At 42.2% G+C, this 19,042-nt stretch overlaps 1 protein-coding gene across 2 annotated transcripts in view; it reads right to left on the bottom strand.

Annotated features, from left to right (window-relative positions):
• Nucleotides 1–19,042, bottom strand: part of SLC24A4 (solute carrier family 24 member 4) — a 139,649-nt gene that overhangs the window by 21,808 nt on the left and 98,799 nt on the right. Inside the window, exons 6-12 of one of the 2 annotated variants that reach the window (XM_048485229.1) lie at nt 17,906–18,009; nt 15,973–16,047; nt 12,842–12,867; nt 11,551–11,604; nt 10,248–10,390; nt 3,252–3,421; nt 2,208–2,346 (exon numbers count right to left, since the gene is read on the bottom strand). In XM_048485229.1, the coding sequence (XP_048341186.1) occupies nt 2,208–2,346; nt 3,252–3,421; nt 10,248–10,390; nt 11,551–11,604; nt 12,842–12,867; nt 15,973–16,047; nt 17,906–18,009 (711 nt within the window). The remainder of the gene's footprint in view (nt 1–2,207; nt 2,347–3,251; nt 3,422–10,247; nt 10,391–11,550; nt 11,605–12,841; nt 12,868–15,972; nt 16,048–17,905; nt 18,010–19,042) is intronic. The other variant, XM_048485230.1, reaches the window with a different exon arrangement.

The following is a 19,042-nucleotide window of genomic DNA, read 5'->3' as shown; positions in this document are numbered from 1 at the left end:
GAGCCTTTTCTTTACTGAGATATTACAAGAAGAAAAACAAGACAGCTCTTTCTAATAATATGTCAGCTAAGTAATGAATCTACATCTGAATTATACAATATCAGCATCAGACAACAAAGGAGAAATAGATGCTGAATATGACTGGGGATTTTAAGCTCTTGAAGTCTTATAACTGAGCCACTGGCTTATTGTAGTTCGATGTATGACAGCTGTTGTCCCTTCCACTCGAGTGTCAAATATCCTAAGGGATATTCTTCCAAAAATCCTGGATAAACAAATCAAAATTATGCTAGGCGTATACCCAATGCCCTATATTCAAAGTTTTTTGCCTCCTGTACAAAACAGCGGGAACAAATAATTTCTCTCTCTCAGTTTCTATTTCTAAAACAATGGGTCCCAACCTTTTTTTCACTTGTGCAGCCCCTGAAAACCCATTTCCCTAAAATTCTACCCCCATATTAGCAAACCCATGATGTAATTGTTTTTTGTGAACCCCCCAATGCATTGGTGTGCACCCCCCTGGGGTGATGCATATCCCAGAGTGGGAACCACTGTTTTAAAACAAAACTTTCTAAGGAAACCCATAAATGGGGGCACGGAGGGGGGAACGATGTCTAGAGGAGAATGGAAACCAGACTCTAACAATGTAATTCACTAAAGGAATTTATTTCATGTTACCTTTGACCACTGAGGAAGGCAAGGCCCACAGTTCAAAATGCATTTGGTTCTCAAGGTTCAAAAATTGCCTTGTGGGACCCATTTGTGTTATCTATGTGCAATACAACAATTGTAATGTAGGCTTATTATGGGTCCTTCACATGTTTTGATGATTTTAATCTGTTACATGGACTTTGGAGGCAGAGCCAGCAATATAAATATAAAGCAATATAAAGTTAGATCCAGCCAGGCTGAGCCTGCGGTTCAAGGCTGGCCTCTGCCTGGCTAGGTTCATCTTTAAACTATTTACAGCTGATCCTTGCCTTGAACTGTGTGCCCGGCTCTGAACTCCACATGGAATTTGTGGGTTGGGTGGCAGCTGAATGTTGGACCCAGAAAGGTTGATCCCAGCCTTGAACTGTGTGCCCCGCCCCCAAACTCCACAAGGAATCAGGGGAAGGTCAGCAGTTGAATGCTGGACCCAATGGGATTCAATGGCAGGGGAGCAGTTTGAGTGTGGACCTTTCTCTCATGCCTGGGGGGTATTCTCAGCTGCCTGGCCCCCCTCAAAGAACACCAGGGCTTCCACCTCTGCCCTCAGATATGCCCCCAAATAATGGCTCATTCTGCACATGCAGAATAATGCACTTTCAAACTGCTTTCAGTGCTCTTTGAAGCTGTGCGGAATAGCAAAATCCACTTGCAAACAGTTGTGAAAATGGTTTGAAAACACATTATTTTGCGTGTGCGGAAGGGGGCATTGTTTCATCATCAGTTTCAGGGGAAGTCATCGTTATTCTTCTCTTTAAAATGCCTTTTCATCCATGCTAAATTAGAAACAACTAATTTTCCATGGTGGAACAAGCAGCCCCTATGGCTCCATGTTATTTTTGCTGCATCAGGGTATTTCTATATACCAGCACCTCCTCACAGCATTTCCACCCCCCTCATATATTTGTTATGCAGACACCACAAGTAGCGATATCAGCGATAGTCTACCTAATCACATTTCTATGTAGGTTCTATCCACATGGGAAACTTTATTTATTTATTTCTATGTATTGTTATCTCACCCTATACACAAAGGTCTCAGGGCAGGTTACAATACAAACTGTTTTCCTTGGACACCTGCCCTGGGTAGAGGCATTACACTGAACACTGCTGTTGGGAGCCTCTAGGTAACTGACAATGTTCTTATTCCCTCACCCCCAGGGTCAAGCAGACAAGACAGAAAAGACAGGTTAGTGCCAGAGGTATAGCTTCAAGGGGATGGGGGTGGGCACAACGCACCGGGTGCGCGCCCCTGTGGGGGTGTGGCGAGGGTGTTCTGGGGGCATGACGGGGGCGTCCTGAGGCGGGGCAGAGGATGCACCGTTGCACCGGGCACTTTTCCCCCGCTTTCCCCCCTCTGGTTAGTGCAAAAGGTAAGGAAGTGGCAGTGGCAGAATTAGTCTAAAGATATGGTAACACCCTTAGGGCTTTGACTGGTTCTTCATGGCAAATTAATCCCACTCTCTCATTTATTCTCTAAAACAACCTTCCAAGTTTACCTGGTGGTGAAAATGGAGACTGATTGAAATGTTCATGTTCCTCTTCCTGGTTATCAACATGGATGGCCCCATTTTCGATATTCTCATGTTTCCCATTCTGGATCACTTTGCCATTGGCAGAGTGGATCAGTCGCTGGCGCTGGAAGAGCGGAAAGTCAATGAGTGCTGCAGTTTTCCAGTTTTTTTGGAAATGTTTCAAGGCAGAATATCATCTGGTAAACAGCATCCTATTTCAATTCAATTCAATTCAACATTGCAGTTTTATATGCCATTAAAGGTTGAATTGAAATAGCATCCTATTAAACCTCTGTTAAAACAATAGACATTTTTCTCCAGTACTGTTGGCAATCCTCCTGGCTGGAAAAAAAAGACTGAAACAAACCAACCTCCCCTCCCCCAACAACGGTCCCTCTAACTGTGGTAGGGAACTGAGTAGAAAGTAACATTTTTAAAAATCTGCACAGCCAATGAACTCTCCAATAGTCAACCGGAATGCATGCTGAGCAAAAGCCTGATCTGGCCCCACCCACTTTTTAAAAACACTTGTGCGGCAGCGGCACAAAGAACAGTGTGAGTGGGCCACCATGGTGCCCACATGAACTACATCAGCGACACCTGGGCTAAGAGCCCTTCCTTAACCATGCAAGATTATCACACCACTCCCAAAGCATGCCCCCTGAAAAAGGCACCTGGGACTTTTGTGTGGCTGATAAAGAATCTGAGCTACTAATATGCTTATGATAGCATGTGAAGAGACACTGGCTGCTTTCTTTAATATCCTCTCTCTTCACAAAAGGCCGAGCACCTCTTCCCTTTATCATTGCCTCTTCCACCCTTCACCTTGTCTGTTCTTGCCGTCATACACTGGACTGAAAGTTCCTTCAGGCAACAGTTTGGTTTTTATTTTTTCTTCTTGATGGTGCTGTAAAGCACCAAACACAATTGTGGAACAGTGTAAATGGTACACAATAAAAATAACTGAAACACTGTAAACATCAAAAGCCCCCTGAATGAGTTGTTCAGCTCTCTCTCTTGCAGGCTCACCTCATTAATAATCAGTCGGCTCGCCATCCGTAGCCTGGTCCTCGGCCCAAATTTATTCGTTATCATCACTCGCAAGCCAGCTTCAGGAAAACGGAATTTTGGAGGACTGGAACAAATTATCTCATCGACCATCACCACGGAGTTTCGGCCATATTGTTGCGTTCCCTTTACTATTGATCACAATGCCAATGGTTAGCTATAAAGTGCGTCTTTCTCTACGACTCTCTTTGCCCAGATTTACCCTGGAATGGCTCCTCCCATTTGCTTAGGGGTACTTACATTGTCAACAACTTTATTGGATTTCTATCTGCAACCAAATTGCACGCAAACTAAACTGGCCTTTGATGGAAATCTACTGGTTTTAGATTTGTATGACTTCTGACAACATTTTAGATTGGACACTTGCATCAAGTTGCAGTCGGGCTGAAACAGATTCGTCCTAATTCTTTGATCTAGTACATCCTTCTCCTTGGTTTGCATCACATTTATGTTAGCATTATCATTTTCTTACTGTATACCTCTAATATATTTTAGGTAAACTAATAATACTTAATAGTGGAGCTGAATCCTATGAATCCGTAGCACAAGGAATTTGCTGAGGCAGATCTTCCCGGTCTTCTCTCAAGACCCCCCGTAATCCCCGCCCCCCAAATTTGTTGCTCACCTCATGGGTCACAAGACTCTCATATTAAAAAGAACACATGGCATCCATGAGGTGAAATTACTCTTCCCCCTTGTGCTAGCATACAGAACAAAAGGGAGAGCACAATTTCTGCCAATTCCCCTCCTCACTGTAGCCGCACAGGTGTCAAACTCGCGGCCCTCCAGATGTTATGGACTGCAGTTCCCATCATCCCCTGCCAGCATGATGGGAACTGCAGTCCGTAGCATCTGGAGGGCCGTGAGTTTGACACCTATGCGTGAGTGTAGCCCTTTGTGCCGCATGACCTGAGGCTCCTTTGTGCCGCAATGTTAGTTTTTTGGAAGTCACAGGATAACTGGTTTATATGCTTATGCTTATAAATACTAATAGTGAGCCAAAACCTGATTCCAAGGAAGATCCTTAACAATTAGTGCTATTTCACAAAAGCACCAGCAAGTCTTTAGCATTCTCATTGCCCTAGTTCCTGACACAGCACCAACAATTGTAACAGAATGCTATCACAATCTTTATTATTAAATTCTGGGCTACTGTACAGCTTAGTAAAAAGAGGTTTTGTAACAACTTATATAAATGGGAGTCTTTTGTTGTTCTGAGTTTGTTACTAAACCAAGAGAGACAAAACATGCAGTCCTGGTAATTAATAAAGGAAACACAATAAATGCATGCAAGTATTTTCTTTTAACAAATGTAGGAAGGCTTAGCAGACAGGAGACATTTGTTGTTAGAATACACACTGCAACAAAGTAAATATTAACCCCAGAGAAAAAGAGGGGTTGGTGGCAGGGGATAGATGGGGGAATGAGGGGCAATACCATTCTTTATTGCCTCGGTTATTAGACAAGATATATATGTATATATTTAAAGAAGATTACATCCATTAAGAGGAACAGAAATGTTTAGTGGGGTGGAAGATGAAAAAAAATTAGTGCACAATTTCAGTCTGCAATAGTCTGAAATTTGGGGAAATGTTTAGCTTAAGCAAAAAGACTCAGAGGAGATCCCCATCACACATGACAAAAACATGCCTGTTATTTAAACAGATAGAAGAAATAGAACCAGAAGAGGCTGAGAACAACATGTTGCTTCAAGTTGGATCGTGGACGGTAGCTTTGTCATCGGCAACATCTTCCAAGGCTGAGCCCAGATGGCGGGTTTCTTTCTCCACTAGTTGTGCAATTCAGTGCTAAACTGGACATGCAAGAAACAATACCAGAAAACAAAGGAAATGCAAAGTTCTGCTGTGCTGGGACAAACATCTGCCTGGTTTACACATGTAGACAAATGAGACGGCAGCCTACCACCTCAGATTGTAGGTAGCTTTTTTAGTGTTTTCCTGTTTTAAAAAACCCTCTCTGCTAATAGAAAACTAGCCTACCTAGGAATGGGCAAGTCTAGAAGTTTCCTTCCTCATTTTCTGCTTGCAGGGAGAAAGCATTCACAAATGGCACCTCCATTTTCATGTCCACTCTATGATGTCAAGGTTCGGTTATCTCATTCTGATGCGTTTAGACACATGCATTGGCCAATCCTTTGTCTGAATTGTACTGACCCACATACTTGCTGTATACCATGTGTTCCGGGATATTTTGAAGACCAGTGTTATCATTTTGGCTTGTTACTGACACTCATTAATTTCTGCCATCATTCACAAGCAGCCTAATATATGGTTGTGGTGGGTTTTCCGGGCTGTGTGGTCGTGGCCTGGTGGATCTTATTCCTAACGTTTCGGCTGCATCTGTGGCTGGCATCTTCAGAGGTGTATCACAGCCTAATATAAGTTTGAGAAGCAGATCTTGGACTGCAACAGAACTCTGATGGTCCTCCAACCCCTAAAATGCCAAAAGATATGTTAAATACTTCCTTCATCTTGAAGAAATAAAAGCGGCAGAGTTCACTAGCTAGATTTTCCCCTTCCCATTTTCAGATGATGAAGTACTAGACTGAGCAATACCTGTTCTCAACTTGGAAGTGCCTACAATGTATGACACTGGTGATCCTTCAGTAAATTGGGGTTATGAGGTCACAAACTATGAGGTGGATGTCACCAGTTCGAGTACCATCTCAGTCACAAACTCACTTGAACGGCTTTAGGTATGCCCTACACTCTCAGGCAACAGTAGCAGGAGCAATAATAAGTTACCAGTCTGTTGAGGGCACTGCTGAAATGATCTGTATGGAATCACTTCAGCAAAAGCTTGATTGAAATGCTAAATGTCATATAATATGATGATGATTAACAGGACTTTAACAGGGGCTTCAGCCGGAGCAGAAGGGAGATAAACTTTTCTCCGGCGAATTGCTTCTGCAAAATCTCTAAAGTGCAGTATGTCAGCGAAAGCAACGGAGACGCTTTAAGTCAGTTGCTATGGAACTTAGTCTGGGAGTCCTAATGAGCGTGAGGAGTGGGAACTGAAGAGCCTGGGAGGATGTACGAGGGTGGAAACAGCATCTTTTAACAACTGCATAAAAGGTCTTGGGTTAGAGGCAATAAAATCTAACTGCAGTTTTGCTGCAAAATGTAGCTCATTACCACTCTGTTTTCAGCAAGTTGCCTTCTTTCATTGCGCTGCTTCAATCGTTTTCTCTGCGCCTTGAGGGCTATCTTCTGCAGAGCAGATAACCTGGAACAGAGGGTGCTGAAGGTACAAGTAAACAGGATCGGAATTAAATGGGCCGGGCTAGCAACTGGCTGGGAAGGCAGGTAGACAGAGAACTTGGAGAGGGAATGTGGCACAGTGGTAGAGCAGCCACTTGGCATACAGTTAAAGGATAAATAAAACAGCTTCATGTGATGAACACACAGCGAAGCTGGGAAGTGCAATGAACTGTCTGGTACCCAAGACACAAAGTCCAGGGTGTGACTGAAGAACCGTTTTCAGCCAATCCAGGTCAGAGGAACCAATGTCTTTGCTTGGGTAATTTGAGCTATGGTGGAACCTGGAAGGACAACACAAACTGTTTCAAGTTTCCCTCTCCAGCCTCAAGTAGTCTGCCCCAGGACATTGGAACACAGATCAGGAGGTCCCAGATTATAATCCTGGTCCTTGCTGATATTATTGTCCCAGGTCCAGTTTTACAGACTGCCTGAAGGAGTTTGAGAAACTTCCATCTGCCTCCTATGCAAAGGTTTTGCTTTGGCATTAAAAAACAAGCAAGCAAACAACTAAGGTCCAACGCACCAATAATATTTGTGCACGTATACTGACAACCAAATGACATGTATCAGTGCACATACTGAATGCCCCACAAAAGTCAGTCAGACCTCTCTTGGGAGATTATTTACCAGGAAGAAACAGAAATCTAACAGGAACACCATAGGGGCAGGGCTGTGGCTCAGTGGTAAAGCACTTGCATTTTATACAGAGGGTCCCAAATTGAATCGCTGGTATCAGCAGCAGCAGTGGTGTAGTGGTTAAGAGCAGGTGCATTCTAATCTGGAGGAACCGGGTTTGATTCCCGCTCTGCCGCTTGAGCTGTGGAGGCTTATCTGGGGAATTTAGATTAGCCTGTGCACTCCCACACATGCCAGCTGGGTGACCTCGGGCTAGTTACAGTTTTTCGGCGTTCTCTCAGCCCCACCTACCTCACAGGGTGTTTGTTGAGAGTGGGGAAGGGAAAGGAGATTGTAAACCCCTTTAAGTCTCCTACAGGAGAAAAAAGGGGGATACAAATCCAACTCTTCTTTTTTCTTTTTCATCATTATCATCATCTCCAGTGAAAAGGTTCAGGTAACAGGAGACTTGATGGAAGTGACCATCAGTCAGAGTAGACAAAAAGTCCTCACCGTGGGGCCCATTAGCACCTGTCAATTGATTTTAGAAAGCAGGTGGAGCCAGGTGGAGCTTTTGCCCAGTCAGACTTTAGATGGACTGCAGATTTTTTAAAAAGACTGCCTTGGCAACTGCTACCACTATGGCACTGCATGACTGAGGATATATTGTGAGAATATTTTAGAACAATATGTTCATTTTAAAAGGCACCTTGTCAAGCACTGCTTCTGTTTGAAATGCTGAGGAGTTATTATTAGAGTTATGCATAATCTCACTGCCTAACATTTTGTGGTTGGCTCTGCCTCCTGCAGCAGCCATTTTGTGGTTGCACCCACTGTTCTGGGTCAGAATTCCAAAGGTGTCCAAAGGCTCAAAAAGACCAGGGATCCCTGTACTAGACAATACTAATGTTGATAAACCTGATTCAGTATAAGACAGTTTCATGTGTTCAACACTCTGCTAATTCAAGGGCGGGGGGGAGGCAATACAAGAACTGCCTCAATATAAGTGTTACAGAAAAACACTTGGAAAGCAAGCATTACAGGTGTCTGGTACTCTGTGATACAGGATACGGTGGACTGTGTTGCTTTGAAATCTTTTTGATAAAAAGTAGGCTAGAAATTTGGCAAAAACTGATCGATTGTAAAAGTTAAAACAATTTAGGGCTGAAGGGCAAAGAGAGGTGTCCTGCAATGTATGCAAAAATTCAGATCCCCAAATAAATGATGAAAATGTCTGATTTCAGTGGAGATTTAGAGCTCCTATACCTTGCATATTTGTTTGGAAGAAGGAATTTCAGAAGATGATCCCCCCTCCCCCTCATTGTAGTTCAGCCAGCATGATGTAGTGGTTAGAGTATCACACTAGAATATGGCAGAGCCAGGTTCATATCTATACTCTGCCATGGAACCCTGCTGAGCGGCCTTGTTTCAAAGGATTGTTGTGAGAATAAAATGGAGAACAGGGTAATGTTGTACGCCGTTTTGAGAGAAGCTAAAATCCCTTCATTTACATAACAGGAACCCCATTTCTCTATTCTTTTGGTCACCCAGACTTCCTTGGGATATGTTACATTCAATGATTCAGGCTCCAGTATATCACAGCCCATGGCAAAATAAATGTACTAGAACTTTTGGTTCTTCATTATTTTTGCTACAATGGACAAACAAATCTCCTCTGGAATTTGGAGGAACTACTAAAGCAACCAGTTTCTATTCTGCCTGGGCTCACTTTATATACTGACCTTTCGAATGGCCGCACAGGTATCAGAGCCAAAAGGCATGTTGGGTCAGCACAATAAAAGCCAGGGGGCCCCAGCTGATGTACTTTTATCATGAAAATACGAACATTAGCTGCAAAAGTACAAATCTTCACTCTGACCTGTAAGACTTGTTTTTGAAATTGGATTTTCCTCCATGTGAAAAGCTGTACGCACACACACACACACACACACACGTGCGTGCGTGTATTTATATATGAGAACCCAATAATAGAAGCATTTGTGTTTTGCCACTTGAAGCTCTTGAAAGCAATAAAAGTTACAAGCTTCAAAGGCAACCTGGCAGAGTGTGATTCTCCCTTTTATCCGCACCCACAGTAATAGCATTTTAGCTGTGGCGCTGTAGAATGCAATAGGGAGAGCGCAGGTGTTCTGTCTCTGAAAATAATCAGACTTTGCAGTCGTACACTAGAGAAGATTAAAGGTGAGATCTAAGCCCCACGGACCCATGGAAGGTGTTAACTGAGAAGCCAGGTCTCTTTGGCCTCGACTTAGAGGCAGGCAGATAGCAGAGCTGAGAAAATCTGTGAACTGACAAATCAGGACAACTGAAAGCAGAATAAAATAAAAAGAATCAATTTTCCTCCCTTCTTTTAAAAGTGAGATTATGTACCCATTTTAGATGAAGATAAATCTGGCAGGATTAAAGAATCAGACAGAATGAGACGGACATACAGATTCTTCCATGCAGAGTTAGTAAAAAGGAAACAATTCTTTCCCTGACCTTATTGAGGAACTTCAGGGGTCTCTGGGATACTGTTTGGAAGACAATATCGTAATATGTCCTAAGATGCAATGGATGCTAGAATATAATAGTTTAGGAATATGTGGCATTTGAGAGAATGTGGTACTATGGATGACCCAAATGGGCACAGGGGTGTGACAATCAGTGGAAAAATACCAGGCCTACTGCAGACTATCCCACACGCACAACATTCAAGATTCAAGGAGGAACAGAGAAGATCAAGTGGGAATGCTGAAGTACATCAATGCAAGTGTGATCCTCCCCAGATGAGCATGAAAGTCAACTATTTATATTATAGGCACAAACATTATTATTATTAGCACATTAACACATGCGCTAGAATAGTTTAATAGTCTGTCCCCCCCAAAAGGCTCAGTTGCATTCAATTTGTCTGGAAGTAGTTGAACGAGGGGCAATTGGGAAAAACATACTTATGCTAGTTTAGCTTGTGCATGTTGGCCATCAATGTCTGAGCCATTATTAGAGTAATGGTATTTCAGGTCAACCTTTGGTCCAGCTCCTGTCTGCTTAGCCTTACCTTTCCACAGCAATGGCATTGATGGGTCATCACAGCTAATGTCATAAGATTCATTACCATCTTCCAGTTCACTGGTGACAGTGTTGCCATTCCCAACATTCATGCTTTTGATTGTGAAGAAGTTCTGCATCTTCACATTGTACCTAGAAGCATAAAGCAAAAACAGGAAAAATGCAAGCCACTGAAAATATCAAGTTACACATTTACATTGAATTATCTTTGTTTGTGTGTGTTTGTGTGTGTGTGTGTGTGTGTGTATGTGTGTGTAAACTCTCATTGCACTTATCCTCACAACATACCACAATGAAGTTGGCTGCACTGAGAGAAACATTGATGGCGATCCCATGACCCACTAAGCTTGCCACTCGATCAAACAGGTTGGTAAGTGAGTTGTGGAATTCACTGCCACAGGATATAGTAATTGCCACTAATTAAAATTGGCTTTAAACACGGACTAAATTCATGGGAGACAGGGACATTTACAGTTTGAATATCACTGCTGGGATAGGGGAAGCAGATCCCTCCAATACTCATTTTAATTGATGGCTTTATTGGTTTAGGAGGTATATTTAACATTGCCTCTTCTAAGTCCTGCTACTTTTAACACTGTACTAGAAAGAACAGAAGAAAGAAGAAAGGTAAGAGAATGAAGTATCCTTTATCCACATTAGCTCTCTGGTCTTCCTCTGAGGAAATATTCTCTACTCAGTCCCTTCATAGTGAGCAAAAGCTGCATAATTTATGTCGAATGCCATGGCATTTGGAAAACCCTTCCTAGGCTAAAGTTGTAATCAACTAACCAAACAGTTTCAGGATATTCATCAATTAAATCTGTACATGTTTACATATGGAAAAAAATGCCAAATGAAAAAGAATACATATGTTGAAGGTTTTGTTTTTTTTTAAGATAGGAGGGAATGCCTCTTCTATAATAGCTGTTTGTCATCTGCTGTTGTTATAAGGAATTTGTGTTAAGGAAAAAAAACCCTGTCCAATTAATCAGGCTTTCTAGTCTATCAATTTTTTTTTTAACCAATTCACCTATAAAATGACAATGTTGAAACCAAAAACAATATTTTCCATTGGCCCAGCTTCCCTAAGCTGCACTACAGATTCCACAGACACTGACATGCACAAATGTCTCTTGACTGATTATTATAAATATTCAGAGGGGGAAAATGAGCAACACTGATAAAACAGGAGAGCAAAATTTTCTCAGTCACAGGCTGCTAGAACAATACTGAAGGAATGACAGTCAAACATAATTAAAAAGAAGAAGGATAAGAAAAAAAAAACCACTTACTTCATGATAAGTATATAGAACACATACATAATGATGAGTACAAGGCTTTCCCACCTCAAAGGAAGAAAATGAAAGAAATCAGTCATGTACTGAGCATAGTTAGAGATGCCTTTACATAGTCAAAGCTTGTATTTTCTGCCAAAAAATTAGTCTTCCTGTGAGAAGTATTTACTACCTTTTCTACAGTCAAGACAAGGAGGAGAAAAATTAATATTTTGCGATACATTAAATATCGTAAGTTTCTTTTTTAAAAAACAGCCCGGTTAAAATTAAATCTCCTAAAACTATAGAAATAGAGGATGCTTTTCTATTTTAATAAAATACAATGAGAAAAATATCTTTTTGAAAGTCAAGCATCTGTTGATCTGGGCTTGGTACCGGGATTAGACATTTGCAAGTTCCCACAAGGCCTGAAGTCCAGCCCTTGGTTCCAGAAGATGATGCATGAGACAACATATTTACACTGTTATGTCTTTTAACTACTTGAATTCTGCATTTGGCTCAGTTTTCAACTTAGGAACATTTATTGTGTACAAATAAATCAGAACGTTCCTTATCTTCTTTTGAAAATTGCCAGCTCCTATTTTCATCCATCATAATTAGCAACATTCTCTTTTAAATAAGCAGGGTAAACACATCTTAAATGTACGAAGCTATAAATTAATGTATTTTAGTGGTACGGTTACAAGGTGGAAGTGTTTAGGAAGTACAAAGGGAAACTCTTTTATTTAAATTATTGCTTCCTATCTGGCCTTTTCCCTCCCAAATTTAAACTGTGATTCAAGAATCTCTGATTTGTAATGTCTTGCAGACCTTCGATTTTTAATGCAAAAGGCATTATCCTCACTAAAGGTCTTCTCTTTTCTGCTTGCGCACTTTTTTTCAATCCCTTATTTCTGTTGTGAGCTCCATTTTGTCTTCAACCCAATATTGCTTCCTGAAAGGGTAGCGCCTAGGATGGTAGTGAAATCTCTCTCTGATAACCAATTTCTTCCCTGCACTCCTCAACGCTAATTTTTCTCACGACCTTCCCCCTCTCCAGAACCATCTGGCCTTCCCCTAGCCTACCTACTCGTTTCTTTTTCTACAATCAGTGTTACAAAGACAACCCATGCCAAATTCAGAGCTCTCCCTTGTGACGTTTGGAACTAAGTCCTTACAGCCCAGTCCTACTCAGACATAAGCCCTTCCCCCATGTTCAACAAAGTCAACAAGAAACCATGCATACTCTTGCAGCCTAAAATCAAAGCTGAACTCTAATCACTGAGTTTAATAAACAAGCGGAGCTTACCATACAATTTTCTCATCGTATATAAACTAAAAGGGAGAAGAAAGAGAGAAAGAAAAAGCATATTTCTCAGCGTCAACTGAAGAATTTCCACTACATTACACAAAATGGGGCACCATAGGGATTCAAACCCTGAACTTGGGGCTCTAGAACAGGGGTAGGGAACCTTCAACACTCAAAGAGCCATTTGGACCTGTTTTCCACGGGAAAATAAAACACTTGGAGCCGCAAATAATTTTTGACATTTAAAATAAAGATAACACTATATATATATAGGGGTTTTTTTACCTTTTACTCCGCTCATTCTGAGAAGCGCATGGATGCGCCCGCCCTGCTGCCTGCAGGGTGGGCAAGGATGAAGCCAGCGGCTTGGCCTCGCCGGCTGCAGGGAAAGCACCCGGGCCTCTCGCTCCTTAACGGGGCGGGAAGGAGAGGGGAAGCCCGCGTACCGCTAAGCCCAGCCTTGTAAATCATGGGCAGTTGGCGCGGCACACCCTGCTGCCTACAGGGCAGGCAAGGATGGGGCCGGTGGCTCGGCTTGTGGAGCCACAGTGCAAGGGCAGAAGAGCCGCATGCGGCTCTCGAGCCACAGGTTCCCTACCCCTGCTCTAGAACCTTTCTCTGTGTACCAGCTGAGATGCCTGCTTTACGGAAGTCCTGCTAGTCCAACCCCCATTGTGTTTGACAGAATGGCACATACCAATGCTTGGAATTGACTTATTAGTCCCATTTAAGGACTCCCACCCTTGGCTAGCAGAACTGTTTGGCAAGGTTGTCCTAGCTGCATGCATTGCCACACTGACGTTTATGGCAGAATGTACACATGATACTGGAATTATGAGGGGTTGAAGTACTAACTGCTTGATGAGCTGGGTTATAAGGTATCTTTGGCTGAAGAGGTTCTGAGGCACTGAGTCAACAACAACACATTACTCACAATGGCATGTAATGAAGCTCTAACATTTGTATGAAATATAAATATAAAGCAGCCTTGGGAGGCACTAATTATGAACAGAGGAACAGCGGTGTTTTTTTTTGGGGGGGGAGGGGAGGGGATGTTTAATTCTCTTTCCAGTGGCCATTTTTATGCTCAAAATCATCTTTATGAACTATTTACCACCCCCTAGCAGGTTTCCAGAGAAATATGTATGAGCTTTTGTCCATTAAAACGTTACTGATTCATTAACAAGCATTAGCACATAACTTCCATTAACTTAGAAGGGTTTAGCTGTGCTTAGGATTACACTGTGAGATAGTATGCAGCAGTGCTACCTTCTGCTCCCACGTAAAGGTCAAGTGTTTCATCAAATCGTAGCCGACTTATGGCAACCCCATTCTGAGATTTTCAAGGCAGCAGATGAGCAGAGATGGTTTGCTATTGCCCACCTCTGCACAGCAACCCCAGACTTCCTTGGTGGTCTCCCATCCAAGTACTCACCACGACCAACTCTACTTAGCCTTTGAATTTTAACGAGATCGGGCTAGTTGGTGCTATTTAGGCAGAGATATTTCACATCCCCTACAACCAGATCCTTTAATGGGAGATGTCAGGCATCAAGGCTAGCAGATCCTGTGCTACGGAGCCATAACACCAGTCTCCAGTCTGAAGTATGTGATCAGCACAGCGTACTTCTGTAAAGCTGGAACAGTACCACACTGAATCTTGGGTAGAACACTAACAGTGGAATCCTTAACAAAGTGATATCAGTCTAAGTCTATCTAAGACGATGGGATTATTTATTTATTTATTTATCAGATTTAATATACCGCCCCAACCCCAAAGGGCTCTGGGCGGTGTACAACCAGTAAAATAATCACATTAAATTATGATCAATAAAACAACATTTTTAAATACCAGTTAAACGCAATTAACAACCAGCTCCAACCTCCGTCTTAAGAGATGATGACATAAACAATGGACTCATCAAGCGGTCGGCAGAATATGGACAAGCCCCCAAGGTGGAATACGGAGCGCAGGGGACGGCACTGTTAGAACGGCGTAATTGTTTTGAGGATAGTATTACAAGATGTCTATGGTCATTTTTAATGAGAACTTTTTTTCACACGTTGAATTAAATACAGAACTGTCCCTCTCGTGATTTTTTCTCCCATGAATAAAAATAAGATGCTTCATCATTACCTCTAATTACTGATATCAAATAATTAATGCAGGTGGCATGGAGGGCCATCGTAAGCATGCCTACCTAGATGTATGCCACATTTTATTCAACGGTGCTAACTTCCAGAAAGTGTTCTTAGAGTTGCAGCCATGGCCATGTTTATGTGCGGAAGCAAAGCAAAGCAATTATTCCAAATAAACCCATATTTTTGACGAGGATTTTGTCAATCAATAATGTATTATGTATTGCTGTATTTGTATTATTGCATTATTGTATTTACATTTACTGTACACCACCCAGAGCCCTTCGGTTTCCAAATCAAACAAATAAAATAAATAAATAAACTTAGTGGGAAATAAAACATGATATTTTAAAAATGCTGTGGAATTTGGAAGGTCTCCTGTGTGTTAGATGGCCACTAACCTGGTTAGCTTTAAAAAGGGCTTGGACAGATTTATGGAGGAGAAGTCGATGTATGGCTACCAATCTTGATCCTCCTTGATCTTAGATTGCAAATGCCTTATCAGACCAGGTGCTCGGGAGCAGCAGCAGCAGAAGGCCATTGCTTTCACATCCTGCATGTGAGCTCCCAATGGCATCTAGTGGGCCACTGCGAGTAGCAGAATCTGGTCTGATCCAGCTGGCTTGTTCTTATGTTCTTAATATTCATTAGTAAGCAAAATAAAATCATGAATAAGGGTGACTGGGAACAAATTGGGAAAGCAGTCTCTCTGGTATGAATTTGCCCACAAGCCGAAAAGCATGTGGAGACTCATGGTTTCTAGCTCCTCCAAGCAAGCATCATTTTTCAGATGTCTTTAAAGGGCCTGTTATTTAGGGATGTAGTTAACTGCAGAGGTAGATAGTTCTTTGGAAATACAGCAATATGGAATTCACTTTTCCCATCTTGTCGAAAGAGCTCTAGTGTTTTTTTTAGAACTCCTAAATACAAACAAACGAACTAGTCCTTCCCAATTAAATGAGAAAAAGCACATGGTAAAATTAGAAACTTACCACAATAAGTATAATCACAGATATTGTATAGTAGACTGAATCCCTGCATACTGACCACCAGGTCAGACGAACCACCTGAAAAGAAAAGGGCTCAGGTTTAGCAAGTATTTAGCAAATCTTCTGAATGAATAATATAGCAGAAGCAAAAGGCTGGTTTCACACAGAGCTGTTTATCACTGGGCTTTCCCATCATCTGCAAATATGTCTCACTGAGATGTGTACATTCAGTTTCCCCCCTGAAAAATGTTCTCTTTGGACCAAATTCAACAAGATAAGGGTACAATCAGAATGGCAAAATTTTCATAACATAGTTTTAATCATTTCCTTGCTTTTTTAACATGAGAAGGAGGATGAGAAAATACATAAGAATTCCTTTGGATCTATGTAAAAGGTGAGAATTACAGAGCACATTAAAATAAAAACGTGTAACTCACTTGCCACGTCGTTTGGAAACAAGAAGAAGAAGAAGAAGAAGAAGAAGAAGAAGAAGAAGAAGAAGAAGAAGAAGAAGAAGAAGAAGAAGAAGAAGAAGAAGAAGAGGAGGAGGAGGAGGAGGAGGAGGAGGAGGAGGTGAGGAGAGAGAGAGGAGTTTGGATTTATATCCCCCTTTCTCTCCTGTAGGAGACTCAAAGGGGCTTACAATCTCCTTGCCCTTCCCCCCTCACAACAAACACCCTGTGAGGTGGGTGGAGCTGAGAGAGCTCCGAGAAGCTGTGACTAGGCCAGGGGTAGGGAACCTGCGGCTCTCCAGATGTTCAGGAACTACAATTCCCATCAGCCATACACCAGCATGGCCACATTGGGCCATGCTGGGACAGGAGGCTGATGGGAATTGTAGTTTCTGAACATCTGGAGAGCCGCAGGTTCCCTACCCCTGGACTAGGCCAAGGTCACCCAGCTGGCGTGTGTGGGAGTGCACAGGCTAATCTGAATTCCCCAGATAAGCCTCCACAGCTCAGGCGGCAGAGCTGGGAATCAAACCCGGTTCCTCCAGATTAGAATGCACCTGCTCTTAACCACTATGCCACTGCTGCTCTCTTATTAACAAAAATAACCATCGATTTCTGGATTGTGGTCAACTGGAAACAAGAATTAAATTCTCACTGGGCACAATGAAGTAACCATTAAGTACTGACTGAAGTGGGAGAGTTTAGAACATTCCCATTGACAAAAACCAGACTGCAGCCCTCAGCTTGAAGAGGACTGCATCCATTATTTAATAGTTTACCAGCAAAGAGGAGATATTCAGCCTGTCAGATGAAAAGGGGTTATATTGCAGCTGAGTGTAACAGCTTCAGGTACTGTTCTTCACACGAGTCTGCTTTATTCCCCTAAAGTTTATACAGGATTGAAGAACACTGTTTTCCCGCCGAGGGAAATAAGAGCATGTAAACACAAGGGAATGTCCCAGAGTTTCTTACAGTGCAAATAACCACACTGCCTGTGATGGACTGAGGCATCCTAGAAAGAAATCTAGTTGTTCCTACTCCTATAATGTTCTAATAAATAAGAATGTCTGGAGGTAGCGGCACAGCTCCTCTCCTCCTGAGAGTAACTGAGGAGATAAATAAATCACTCTGATTAATAAGGTTGAAGAAAACTGAGTGGCATCCTACCAGCTTTTCCACTTAATTTTGGCCAGATCTCTTCCTCACTAAAACTCTGCTGGGGCTCAACATTTTGGGAACTAAGGAGTGTGTTTTCTCAGGCCAAAGTTTATATTAATCAATATGTGCATTTTTGAACATACTCTGCAAAGCTGTTTCTCGCTGAGTCAATCATGCAACAACAAGACTGCACCAGAAATCTAGCATATTATGTCCACAATACAAAGATGACCTTTGTATCCAGATAAAATTTATTCTTGATTACCTTCCCTCGTTGTCCCCTGTTGCTGTAACTAGAAGGCAAGAACACAAGACACCCTACTAACCTGTCCGGCAAAGATCCCGCAGACTCCAATTATGCAGAGGATATTGAAAACTGCCGAACCAACAATGGTTCCAACTCCTACATCACCATGAGTGATGAACACACCTGAAGGGAAAGCAAGAGAAACGGGTGTGCATGTCTGTGAGAGTAAAATATTTTTTAAAAAATAAATTGTCAAAATACTCTGTCCTAAAAAAGCATAGCTCCATATAAGCACCTCAGAGTACTGTGGAAATCCAGAGCACCTCAGAGCACCTCAAAGTACTGTGGAAATCCAGAGTAGGTAACTGTGCAATAGGGACAGAAGGAACAAGAGAGGAAATTGGGGAAAGAAAAGGAACTAGAATGCGAGCAGGAGAAACAAGAGTAACCATTGCCCACAGACTGGCCAGTGGAACCAGTAAGGAGAGCAAAAGCACAAGGAAGCAAAAAGGTGACTGAGTATCTAGCACGGCTAGTTGTTCTGGTATATCATGGACCTTCCTTTTGTTGTAACCAAATGGTAAGAGCTGCATCAATAGGAGTATAGTATAGTGTCTAGATCGAGGGATATAACAGAACCACTCTAAACTGCATTGGTCAGACCTCACCTGTAATAGTGTGTCCAGTTCTGGACACCATAATTCATGAAGAATTTTGATAAGCTGGAATGGGTCCAGAGGAGGGCAACCAAAATGGTAAAAGGTTTGGATTCCATGCCCTACAAGGAATTGTTTAGGGAGCTAGGTATGTTTAATCTGGAGAAGAAAAAGTTTAGGGATAACATGATAGATGTGCTTAAATATTTGAAGGGATGTCATATTGTAGCTGGAGTAAGTTTGTTTTCTGCTGCTCCAGAGACCAAGGGGTCATGGATTCAAGGTGCAGGCAAAGAGATTCTACCTAAACATTAGGAAGAGGTTCCTGACAGTTAGGACTGTTCAACAGTGGAATACACTGCCTCGGAGTGTGGTGGAGTCTCCATCTTTGGAGGTTTTTAAACAGAGACTGGATGGCCACCTGTCAGGAGTGCTTTGATTGTGTATTTCTGCATGGCAGGAGGTTGGACTGGATGGCCCTTGTGGTCTCTTCCAACTCTATGAATGTATGATTTTATAATCTCCAGTGCTTCCCCAGCTGCACTGGCTGCCATCTGAGT

The sequence above is a fragment of the Sphaerodactylus townsendi genome, linkage group LG02 (genome assembly GCF_021028975.2).
Source record: "Sphaerodactylus townsendi isolate TG3544 linkage group LG02, MPM_Stown_v2.3, whole genome shotgun sequence".
Lineage (NCBI taxonomy): Eukaryota > Metazoa > Chordata > Lepidosauria > Squamata > Sphaerodactylidae > Sphaerodactylus > Sphaerodactylus townsendi.
Note: the sequence above shows the minus strand (reverse complement) of the source record. Positions and strands in the feature narration are given on the sequence as shown.